Raw genomic sequence first — 13,172 nt, 5'->3', positions numbered from 1 at the left:
AAAGTAATAAAATATTCTTCAAAGGGCACGTCAATGAACTGACCTCAACCCAACTGGACATGCATTTCACTTGCTGAAGACAAAACTGATGGCAGAAAGTCCTACAAACAAGCAGCAACTGAAGACAGCAGCAATAAAGGCCTAGCAAAGCATCACTAGGGTGGAAACCCAACACTTGGAGATGGCTGTGGGTCCAGACTTCAGACAGTCACTGACTGTAAAGGATTTTCAACCAAATATTGAAAACGATCATTATATTTATGATTATGTAAGTTTGTTCAAATACCTTTGAGCCCCTGAAAATAGGGGGACCATGTAAAAAATATGTCATTCCTAAACAGCTCAAGCAATATTTTTGGTAAGCCCCTTTAATTTAAAGCTGAAAGTCTACATTTCAATCACATAATGATTACTTTTTTTCAAATCCATTGTGGTAGCGTACAAAGCCTAAATAATGAAAACTATGTCACTGTCCTGGCTGTACATAAATAAATAGAAAATGTTGCATAATATTATATATTAAATACTGTCGTTTATAAAATAAACAGAATATTTAAAAATAAAAGTTGAATTAGTTATTTAAAAAAAGGAAATACATTTCAAAAAGAATGCATTATGGCAATGAAAACCTTTGGTGTTAATGCATATATGAAATTAACTAAATTATATGAATATGAATTATATGCATATATGAAATTAACTGGGTCTTCTTTATACCTACGCCTTTATAATGGCACACTGTTAAAGTGACTGCTCTTTTCATCTTTAGCTAAGTCAGATATTTTCTTTTCTTTTTAGTTGTCCTGTTGTGCATTTTAAGGGGTTGTTGTTGTTTGTTGTAAAATTTCTTTTTGTAAAAAGTTATCCTTCTTCCTTTATATAAAAAAGTATCTATCTATCTATCTATCTATCTATCTATCTATCTATCTATCTATCTATCTATCTATCTATCTATCTATCTATCTATCTGTCTGTCTGTCTGTCTGTCTGTCTGTCTGTCTGTCTGTCTGTCTGTCTGTCTGTCTGTCTGTCTGTCTGTCTGTCTATCTATCTATCTATTGTATGTAATATAAATGTAATAACCCTGCTTAAACTGCTTGTAGATTCAGAAGGCAACTAATGGTCCATTTATAGAGGAAAATGATGTGATAAATAAAAAGGTAAATTAGGCACCCACACAGGTTCAGCCCCATCAAGATGAAGCAGGATGTTGCAGGCTTTATGTTTAAAATGATAATGTGCCATTTTTTGTTTTTTTGATCAGCTGCTGTCCTTGCCAAAGAAGGAAACAAATAAGAATCAAACCTGTAAGACATCTACCAAGATGTCTTAATATTCTGAGATCCCAAAACCTAAGCTGTCACAAATGCTAATGTACTTCTTAATAATAACAACTACAAAATGAATATCAAACAGGACTTATCCAACTCAGGCCCTCTCAAAATAAAAGTAATTAAGTTGAAAAGGAATGAATGATGGTTTAATAATAAAATTCATTTAAATTACAGTGTAAAAACTTGTAAATTGTATAACGTACATGGAAAATAGTAAAGTTGAAAGTTTAGAAGCCTGTATGCCCAGAAAATACTAAAAAAGTGCAAGAAGTAATTTCTTAATTTCATATATAATAATTAATAAACATTTTAAGGAATAAACCTCAGTTGTTTGGGACATAAAATCGTTTACCATTAGTACAGTGCATTGATGTATTTCTTTAATAACAAAAGTAGAATTTCAGGATCTGGATCAACTATTACCAGATGACATGTGAGGAATTAAGTATATAATCTTTTTCACATTCCAGTCTCACTTTATCTAATTCAGAGTCATGGGGGCCAAATCCTATCTGGGTAACATCAGGCACAAGGCAGGAGCCTACCTTGGACAAGGAGTCAGTCCATCACAAGGCAAACACACACTCACATGGAATCAAAGTATGCTGCATATTATTTTGGTAAGTGGGAGAGCACTGGGAGGAATGGCCAGACACTACTCTAGCACTAACTAGGCCGAAAGCAAAATGAGTCTCCTGAAGCTGTAAGACAGAAGTACTAATTATGAGGGCCTCTTCTTAATTCCACTTAAATAAATCTAAATAAGTAACAGTAACATAAAAATTGTAATGGATTCTAAAGTAGAATGTATAGAATAAACACAGCACCACACTTAAAAACATCACCCTATCAGTGAGGCACAGTGGAGAAAGTACCAGGCTATGTTGATGCCTACCTGGATTAGGGTTGGAAGATTTGTGACAATAAACTGAAAAGATCAATTCTGGAGGAAAATCTGGTGTACTTTTCAAGAAACTATAGACATGTGAGAAGATGAAACATTCAGTAGGACAACAGCTGAAATCAAAATTCACTGCAATACTGAAACGGTTAAAATTAAAAATATCAGGGTGTTGGAGTATCCAGTCAAAGCCTGGTGGGTCAGTATGATGAAAAAACAATATTAAAAACCGACAACATTGAAACAATTTGAAAATTGTTTTCCAATTATGGTTAAAATTACATTTCAAGGAACATGAGTACAGTATTTTATGAAGTAAAAACAGAACAAAAAATTTTAATGCTCCTTTCTGCACAACCCCCATTCAGTGTACAACTAACAAGCAGTGATTCAAAATGTATAAACTGACTTATTTTCTTTTTCTTTTTATAAGTACTAACATTTAACCTTCTCCAGGTCTTCCATACACTAAAGAAATGCATAAGTTGACTGGTAATTTTAATTTGGTCTTGTGTTAATATGCTGCCCATCAAGGGTTGCTTCTTTCCTTGTGCGTAACGCTGCTGGGTTACTGTAGGCCTCCACCTCCCCATGGGCCTGAATTACATTAAGCTGGTCTGGATCTGTATAATGTTAAATTAATTTAAAATGATACACTAATTTTATTTTCACCTTAACGTTACAAAATTTTCATGCAGTCAAAGAATCCCAATAACTGGTATCCCAAGTCGTAACACAATAAAGGCAGAAGGATGAATACGTTTTGTAGAAGCTGTAGATAACTGGATTGTGAGGAACAAATCATCCAGCTGGCTTCTGATTTACAGCAATCTCCGCGGCTTCTCCATCGTGAAACCCCTGCTGTTAGGATCAGCAGGGGCATGTCTCAAGCAGTAAATCACGTGTGCCTTATTTCTCTAGTCTCTTCTTGCTCCATTTACTCTACCTTTCTGTCTCTGCTGCCATGACTTTGTGTGCTAGTTTGAGGCATGTTTCCTAAGGTGCATGAAAACTATTTAAGACTCTGCAAACCTCCTCTGTGGGATGGGCCATCTCCCTAGAATACAGCACACTGCTGCCTCCTCTGTGATTCTACCTTGCTTCAATCAGACCCTCTCTACCATTTCTCTGAAGCCCTGAAAAATCCCTTGATAACAAAACAAAGAAGCAATGCACAAATGTTTAATTCATGACGACGTCTAAAATGCTAGTGGCAAACAATCTGCAAAAAATACAGGCAATGCTGATCACAAAACAACTGTTTATGTCCTTTTCAATTAATGTGCCTCAAGACTCTACCGAACTTAAGTCTAATGCATCATTTCTACATAATTTATCAAAGCATAAATTAACAGATGAGGGTAGAAGGGCTTCTGCTTTAAAAAGGTTATCAGGCTTTCCAATTAAAGGTATCTGTCATCTGATTAATGACATATCTGCTACATTTAAGACCTGCTGAATTGCTTAACAATTCTAACTAAGAGCACTCTTATGAAGCAAATCGAGATTCAAAGGGGAAAAAACAATAACCTGGAAACTGCATTTGCTTCTACAGGATGCTTTAAGGCCTGTGTGACATATGCTCGCATCTTAGTAAATCATATGCAAAAACAATGGCTTCAGTAATCACACACACAAGTCGTTTGTATTGTACTAACAGTTACATGCACATAAGAGAAAACAAAATCTAGAATTAGCATTGTATACAAAAAATTAAAAAATCTTTTTTATTTCCTATGCAATACAGTGTAATGTGCAAAAGGGCTCAAAAAATTAATTGTTAGGCAAAAGCCAACATTTTGCTTCTTTAAAATATTTTTTTATCCAGTTTTTCTTGAAACAAACAACTTGACAATATGGAGCGTTTAGTCAAGACAGCCCACTTTGCACATACCGACAGCTTCAAGTTGCAAAGAGGTTTGCTGATGACAGCCTCAGTCTAGAACATCTGCTATGCAAGGACCGCTTTCCCAAAGAGATGGATATTAAATACCAGGCAGCTAAAAAGAAATTAAATTAGAATGCCTCATTGATGACACTTTTAACACCTCATAACCACGTCCAGTAGAAAAATAAAACTGACAAAAAAAAAAAATTCACAATATATTAGTTTGGATTAAATGAATGGCAATGCCCTTCCGTTAATATACAAAAAATTCTGTTTGTAGATTTTTTTTCCTGCATTTTAGGTCATATAGTAAAATGCATTTGCTCATTAGTGTAGTCAAAAAAAAGTCAGGAGTATATGAACAAATTCCAAAAGCTTTAGCTACTGCCACCTTAAGAGTAAAATGTTTTTTTATTTGCCTCTTGCTCACTTAAATCTCATTTTGGGCTTCTAATTTGGGAAATCTTTAAAAAGGGCATTGTTTTCCATAAACAACAAGAACAATAATCTCCTACTGGTTTGTATAACTTGAGGTATGATAATAGTCATATACGATAGTGCAGAAATTACAGGTTCACTTAAGCAATTTTGCAGTTTTGGAAAAGTGGGTCTTCTATTTTATTACACATTAACACAATAAAATATAATAATAATGTTAATTCAGCATTAAAAATGGAAACTTTATACAATAAAACATTTAATAATTCCTGTATCCTTTGTTTCCAATCTATAGTCTGCTCATTTCCATTCTAGGTGCCAGAGGTGCTGAAATTTTGGTAACACTTTAGGTACTACAAAAATGCCTCTATTATTCATTTACAATTATGTAACAATGCCTTAACCTACATTTCTTTGGGTTTTCATAACTCTTACAAAGCATCAGTAAAGTGTTTTTTCATCTCTGCAATGTTACCTGCTAACAACACTTCACTTTGGAGTGTTCTAAGATGGCTTAAATGAGACACACGGCTCTTGATATTCCATGTTTAGTATAAGACCTGTGAATCCTTCATATTAACAAGTCATTTTATCATCATGTCAATATGCCAAACTACATAGACATGAATAACACATCTACTGATGTTTTATAAGTGTTATGAAGACCAAACAAGCCTTTGCTAAGGTCTTCTTATATAAGAGTGAATGAGTAATAGATGCATTTTTGAAATTGTGACTGGTGTCACACACATGGGAGGGAGTCTAAGGGCTTAACTGGGACTAAGATGCAGAGCCAGGGGATGATGAACGGTACTAATGCCTTTTATTCCTGTTCTACATACCACTAGAAGGAAACCCAGCTAAGACTCCGCCCACTTCTGCTGCTACATCATGCCTTCCTGCAGACCTCATTTCTGCCTAAGATCCCACCCCTTCCTGTCCTCCACCTATAAAAACCTAAGCCTTCACTCTCCTAGTCAGTCTGTGTTTGACTCAGTCTTGAATGATTACTCATTGTTTTGGCTGTTACCACATCATACGGGGAAGACTCCCCAAAGCTTTGTCTTTTGTTTTGTTCACACTGGCTACGTACCATTCTCAGCTTTAGCCAAGGAGAACGCCATTCTAGTAAGCATAAACCATGGTGGAACACTATAAAGGTAAGTGACTTGTTTTTGGTGCTGCACAGACACCATGGACTGGAACTAGAATCTGAATTGTGAAGGTTTCTAGGGTCATTATTGTCAAGTGAATAGTGAAATGGTCCCTTATATGTAATGATCAACAGGCAACACTTTACCAGTCTCTGGTGCCATGATTAGTGAGAAGAACTATGTTAACTCAAAACGGCCATTTTCACTTAATGAAAAATCTCAGATCCTATTTTAAAACACTGTCTACCATTAGGAGGCATAGTACATTTCATTCAAATGCTGATGACACCAAGCTGTATACACAGTGAGGCAGACATGGAATTAGAGCTGGGAAAGGTTTGGTTTACAATTCACCTTCTCAGTAACTTCCTAAACATCTACTTTTAATCTGTAGCAAAATCAGTATTTGTCTCATATTTTATAAATATGTCAGTGCAAACAGTATTCATAATACTACTGCCTTATATAAAAAATGAGTTTGTTTCTATATAATCATTTTAGCACTTATTCTTATCTATTCCTTATGGAAATGTTTCATATAGTTAATGTTTGCATGGTCGCTGGTACATTCTGTAAGTAATCAGAGTAATGAAGCCATCTAACGGAATTCCATGGTATATTTTAATTTACCAAAGTTTGCTGGCAAAGTGGGAGGATGGATGGCCTGAAAATGAAAATAAACTGTTTCATTATATATTGAGACTATTATGTTTATTATACCAGGCATGTGCACAAGCTATAAATGTGCAGTATAGGTTAATGTAATTCTCCACCCAATAATATATTTTCTTAATATTACTTATTTAGTCCACATGGGAGTGCCCTTCTGAATTGAAAATAAGACTCTTGACCAAAATATGACAGGCAGACCTTCAATTCAAAAAGGGACCCCCATTTGGACTTGAGTTTCCTATTTATGCTGTGCGCTTATTTTTCCAGAACCATCTATTAACAATATTATACCAAAATATGTATGTGTTTGCACCTTTTGATCATACAGCTAGCTAACCAACATGCCGTACAAGTAATGTGAGATTTATTTTCTTTGTTTTCCATGAATGTTTTATATTGTTAGCCGTTTTGTATGGCATTGATCACCATTGGCTTGTTTTATATCATAAACTTTTTTCTCTGTATTCTGCCCAAAAGTATGAGATTATATTTTTTTCTTGTCATCACTACAAAGTACAGTAACAAGGGGTAAATAACATGTAAGTTAGTCGTAGTAGTACTCCTTTAACACAATTGTTTAACATAATACTAATGACTGACTCATTCTTGAAAATGCATTAAATTCTCTAGGAGTGGCATGATGGCACAGGGGGAAGCCCTGCTGCCTCACAGATGCAGAGTCCAGGTTTTCCTCTGGGTGTCCCAATTTCCTGCCACATCTCAGCAAACAGCCCGACTTCAAAACATTGCCGATAACATCAACATATTTAATATGACATAATAATAAATATCATTAGAGAATTAGACATGACTGCATCTACAATAGATTGCATCATCTATCTATTTTTGTGAATTTCCCCTTGGGATTAATAAAGTATCTATCTATCTATCTATCTATCTATCTATCTATCTATCTATCTATCTATCTATCTATCTATCTATCTATCTATCTATCTATTTTTGTATTTAGAAAAATCACAAAGTCATATGTTTTTTACATTTTCTTCCTCTGTAATCTCAATTTTGTAATTAACATATATGTTTCATACAGCTTTGAGTCAGCTACTTTTTCGGTGAATTCAAAGATAATGTACTTACTGTATATGCTATTGTCACTTTAAAAAACTGTACGGGACATCAGAGGAAAAACTATTAAAGCACAATGGTTCACTGTCCTAAAATTGGTAAAAGTCTGACTTTCCTAATTATTTGCTACATCACTGTCTGCAGAGCAAATGACAAACAATAAATGGACAGGCATTCAGCACAGGCAAAGTTTTAAGGATTTCCTCATAATCTAAATTATACCCTGAAGATGACTTAAAAAATAAAAAAGAACTAAAATTCTCTTTGCTTTCCAAAACTCTTTAAACCAGTGCTGCCCTGAGTTGTTGAGGCCAATAATATTGCAGTTCAAATGATGAAATGATTGCTCAGCAATTAAACTCTTTTGCTTATAAAGAGAGTCTCCGTCAAAGAAATGCACTATTCAACTTTCAGTAAAACCATGATTAATAAATATGCTAAGCTCTATGACGAGATGTCTCCACAGGAACTACAAGTCTTTCATGCAAAAGATAATGTCAGTCAAAACTGATGATATTCATTCATAATTGAGACTGCATGTTTGAAGTGGAAGGAAATACTTGAATACACCTATCATCCAAATGAAAATTCAACAATGGGCTGCCAAAATCTGTGGAGTTATATTCAGCCCTTCATCAATTTGAACTGACAGGCCCTGGAAGAGCAAATAGTTAAGAATTATAGTAAATTACACATATATATATATATAGATACATACACACACACACACACACACACACACGCACACACACACACACACAGACAGACACACAGTAACAGTTGTACCTGGCGCGGCCTGAATTGAGGGCACCAGCTATATTTTAGAACTAAACATAGCCTTTGGTGTTCCCCTGTTCACATGGGGAATCTGTGCAAAATATGGAAGAGACAGGTTAAATATGAATTTTCATACCAGACAAACAAACACACCCAACTCACACAAACACACATTCAGCTTTACATATTAGACATATGAGATGTGCAAAAATCTGTGTGGCATGCATATATCAGACCAACACCCACGTATTTTGAGGGGGGATCAAGCTAAAGTTAGAAAATGGGATTTATTAGAAAATGGAATGAACCTTAACAAAACTGATAATGTCATTTCTCAATGTAGTCTCCACGCTTCTCAATGCACGTGTGCCACCCGCCTGGAACTGCCTGGATTCCAGCAGAATAAAGGGCTTTGTCTTGTCCTCGCAACCACTCGTTCACCGCTTTCTTCACATAGTCATCTGTCTTGAGATGACGACCACCCAGATATTTTTTAGCGGTCTAAAAAGGTAGAAATCACACGGCGCCAAATCTGGCGAATAAGGAGGATGTGGCAATACCTCAAACTTCAGTTTCTCCAGACAAGCCTTGGTGTTCTTAGCAATGTGTGGGCAGGCAGGCATTGTCTTGCAGCAAAAGGACTCCTTGAGACAGCAGTCCCCGCCACTTGGATCGAATAGCAGGCGTCACATTGGTCTCCAGCAAGTCACAGTAACTTGCACTAGTGACTGTAGTACCCCTCTGCACATAGCGTTCGACAATAACTCATGTGCAGAAGTGGTTGAGAGGACAAGACAAAACCTTTTATTCTGCTGGAATCCAGCCACTTCCAGAACAGGGGACGCAAGTGCATTGAGAAGAGTGGAGACTACATTAAGAAATGACATTATCAGCTTTGTTAAGGTTTGTTCCATTTTCTGATAATTCCCATTTTCTAACTTTAGCTTGTCTCTGCCTCGTATATACACAGTAGACCTACACGCTCCGGTACCCTACATTGCAAATGCACATAATGTAACCTTTAAATAGGTTATAATTTTGTAATTGTATTTATAATTTTGTGCTCTGCATGATCTGTATAAGGTTAAAAATGAACCTTTCACATATCCTTTGGGTTTAGGGGGAAAAGTACAAAACCCAGAGGAAAAGCCTTGCAGACATGAGAATAACATGCAGACTTTACTCACGCACAGTGGCAATTCTAGATGTACTGTTGCTGTATTTAGTCATATTTTAAAATGTATATGCATTTGAACCAAGTCTCTTGAGAGGTTCTTGACATTTGAACAACAGGGCAACACTGCAAATGGCTGCACTGATCTGCAAAAACCAGAAGCAAGTTCACCTACTCATCAAACACAGCAGTCCTGTTACATCATGAGTGTCTTAAAAGTCTCAACAATATAGACAAATGTTTTGTTACAATGACTAATGTACCATCAGCAGTCAGTTTTATAAGCCTTCTTCACTTTTGTGTGTTAACTCCACTAGATACCATGTAAGTGGGAATATTCTCTGATGAGATCATTTCACTATGTAGCAGCTTTCATATTTATTTAAAGAAAACCCAGCCTTATTGTTAAAAAAATACATTCATTATTATGTCTAAGATCAGAAGAACTGAGATCATTTTATCACAGGAACAAGACTTGATTTTAAGATCTGGACAGAATTGAATCATTGAATTGATCATGGACAGAATTCTGGCTTGATTGCACTGGTAAAAGAAGACAGAATGGTGAAACTCACTTGCGAATTGTAACCTTACGTTGTCTTTTACAAGGCCTGAAAATTCTATTTCAAAATCTTGAAGGGGATAATTAGAGCAAATATCAACACCTGCTGGGAGGCATCCATATAGAATGTCCAGCTAAACATAAAGAGATATGTCACATTCCAGCCTAAGATACAGCATATATGAACCTTATCTGAATACAAGAACAAAAACGGAACAAAATGTCTCATACTATGACTTTAATTACACAACAATTAGCAATCAATGTTGTGTTTACAAAGTGGATTTATAGTAATGTGATGTGTACACAAGTGCACATTGTTGACAAGAATACCAGCATAATAACAACATATACTCAAAGTATTCTCAATTAGGTTGTAAATGTGTGACACCACACCAAATATACAAACAAGAGTAGGATGAAAAAAGAACAAAAAAAGGCAATAATGGCACAAAAATGTATGTAGTACCCCCAAAACCCAAACAACTGTGAAGTCAAATATGTAAAGCTATGAACAGTGAAAGGAAATATTAAGCAGACAAATTAAAACATTTTACAAAAATTGTAGATGCAAACACTAGTTAATGAATGTGCCCCAATGTAAGAATGCCCATTTACTTTTATTTTTGAAAAGCTTTAAACTTACCTCTTTCACAAGACCTGCCAAGATATCCTGTTCCAGAGCAATCACACACATATCTGTTCCAGCCTTCCCTGCAGACTCCATTATTTCGGCAAGGATTGCTAAGGCACTGCTTAGCCAGCTCTCTGGAACATGATGGTTTCACTCCAGCAGCTGTCTGAATCTCGGCCATCCTCCGTATATCTTTGCTCTGACCATCAATGAATAAGTCTCGGATACAGCCTACGTAACCATAATTAAGCAGAGCTGTCCATACTTCAGTTGGAAATATAAGGCCCACTTTATTTTCAGGCAGGCCACCCAAGTACAAATTGTCATCCAAATCTAAAATTTCACTTTCTCCTGGCGCCGTATATGGTGTGCGAATGGTGTTGACGGAAATGGTTCCTGAAAAAGAACAGATATAAGACACTCTTGTAACAATGTATTATTATTAATGATTTTAAATCAAAAAGCATATATTGATTTTGGTATTAATAAACAGCAGAATTTATTGGTTCATTCAAACTTGAAACATACCACTAACCTACAGCTGTAACTGAAAGCTTGGCAGGGTTTTATACTTATGGTCATTGACTACTAGAAAATTGATCTAATCCTCATTCATCTAAAATTCTCTCTTGCTTCAATTGCTTCTTTTTTGATTTGGAAGACTGCATTTCATTTTTAACATTGTGTTTATAGTATAAGTACGTTTTCATAATTAGGAACCATATTGTTATTTCTAAGACAGAAAGGTATGCCAAAGTGACAAAAATAATTACAGTTTCTGAATTGGTAAAACATCACACACATTATATATAACCAGACACTGACCCTAAGACTACTACCCCTTGCTTAAAGCTTTTAAACAAACTTCCAAATGTTGGGAATAATATGGACCTACAACATGTATTTATGTCTTTAATTTTTCCTTCAGTCATTTGTTTCATATGAACAACATTTGACATTTATATTGATTCTTGCCTGCCCGTTCATATGATTATTCCTTAACTTAAAGTGGGTTTTTTCATAATCTGTAGGCTGAGCTCAGGTATACTACAATAGTCTGGCAGTATCAGTACCAAGACAGTCCCAAACCTTTAGTTGCACTTGATTATTACAAAGTATTCTGAAACGGCTTTATATATACTAGAGTACAAACATTATACTGGGTCATTAAAAATGATGTCCCATATCTCAAAGCTGAATATATCAAAAAACGTCAGACACAGAAAATTTATTTGAATAACACCCAAAAAATATTTTTTAAAACAGGTAATGGCAGCGTCACAGCAAAGACTATATTCTGTAAAATTTGTTCCCTAGACAATATTAAAGTCATAACTAAATGAAACAAAGTCACAGCACATTAACGAAATACATTTTCCTGCAAACTGCAATTTTGAATGAACATCTTCCTGTTCATGTATTTGCCTGCTTGTAGTAAAGCGTCCTTTTAGTAAAAAGTCATTCTCTGACCTAAATAAGATGAATTATTTATGTAACTTGCACAAAACTCAAACATCGTAATTATTAGTATCTTATGGGCAAATACACATGACTTGTTGACTTTTATTTTTTGTCATTGTTTTGGATTTGAGATGGCTTACCATATGTCAGACCACCTGAGTTCCAACTATCAGATGTTTGAATATACAATGGGAGGTCTGAAGCTTGAAAATAAACCTTATGAGAAGGATCCAGGATTCATGGTACACTCATCACTATCTACGTTCAGACAGTGTATGGAAGCAAATCAAGAAAACTAAAAGGATATTAGCTTATTTATCACGATGTGTGGAGTACAAGTCAGGGGTGGTGATGCTTAAGTTATACAGTTTAATGCACTTGAGAGGCCTCACCTGGAGTACTGTGTACAGTTTTGGCCTTTATATCATAAAAAAATAGTAGTGCTAGAGGAAGTCTAACAAAGATTGACTAAGCTGATTCCAGAACTGAGGGGTATGAGGTATGAAGAGAGATTAAAGGAGCTGAACCTTTTCAGTTTAAGCAAACGAAGATTAAGAGGTGACATGATCAACATGTTTAAAATTATTAAAGCAATTAGTAGAGTAGATCCCAGCTGTTAATTTTAAAATGTATTCTGCAACAAAAACATGTGGGACACAGTTGGAAACTCATGAAGGCCAGATTTCACAAAAAGGTGAGAATGATTTTGTTGCACAGATCTACAAGTAATGTGGTGGGGAGTAGGATTCTGGGAAACTTCTAATCTCAAACTGATGTTATTTTAGACAATCTAAGTGAATAGGATGGGCAAACTTTTTGGGCTGAATGTCCTGTTATTGTCACAATTGTTCTAATGTGTTGCACAGATCCACAAGTAATGTGGTGGGGAGTAGGATTCTGGGAAACTTCTAATCTCAAACTGATGTTATTTTAGACAATCTAAGTGAATAGGATGGGCAAACTTTTTGGGGCTGAATGTCCTGTTATTGTCACAATTGTTCTAATGTTCTAGTGTTAGATTATTATACTATTAATACATTTTGATTGAAACTTAGTAAACTAATTAGCAAAGACTGTTTCAAAATAAATGC

General features: G+C 35.4%; 1 protein-coding gene across 22 annotated transcripts in view; it reads right to left on the bottom strand.

Annotated features, from left to right (window-relative positions):
• The window catches only part of nrxn1a (neurexin 1a), a 1,087,315-nt gene that overhangs the window by 626,521 nt on the left and 447,622 nt on the right, over window positions 1-13,172 (bottom strand). For all 22 annotated transcript variants that reach the window (XM_051919388.1, XM_051919392.1, XM_051919399.1 and 19 more), the window contains one exon: window positions 10,633-11,016. In XM_051919388.1, the coding sequence (XP_051775348.1) occupies window positions 10,633-11,016 (384 nt within the window). The remainder of the gene's footprint in view (window positions 1-10,632; window positions 11,017-13,172) is intronic.

This window comes from Erpetoichthys calabaricus, chromosome 15 (assembly GCF_900747795.2).
Source record: "Erpetoichthys calabaricus chromosome 15, fErpCal1.3, whole genome shotgun sequence".
Classification (NCBI taxonomy): Eukaryota; Metazoa; Chordata; class Cladistia; order Polypteriformes; family Polypteridae; genus Erpetoichthys; species Erpetoichthys calabaricus.
The sequence above is the reverse complement of the archived record's forward strand: the minus strand, read 5'-3'. Positions and strand labels throughout refer to the sequence as shown.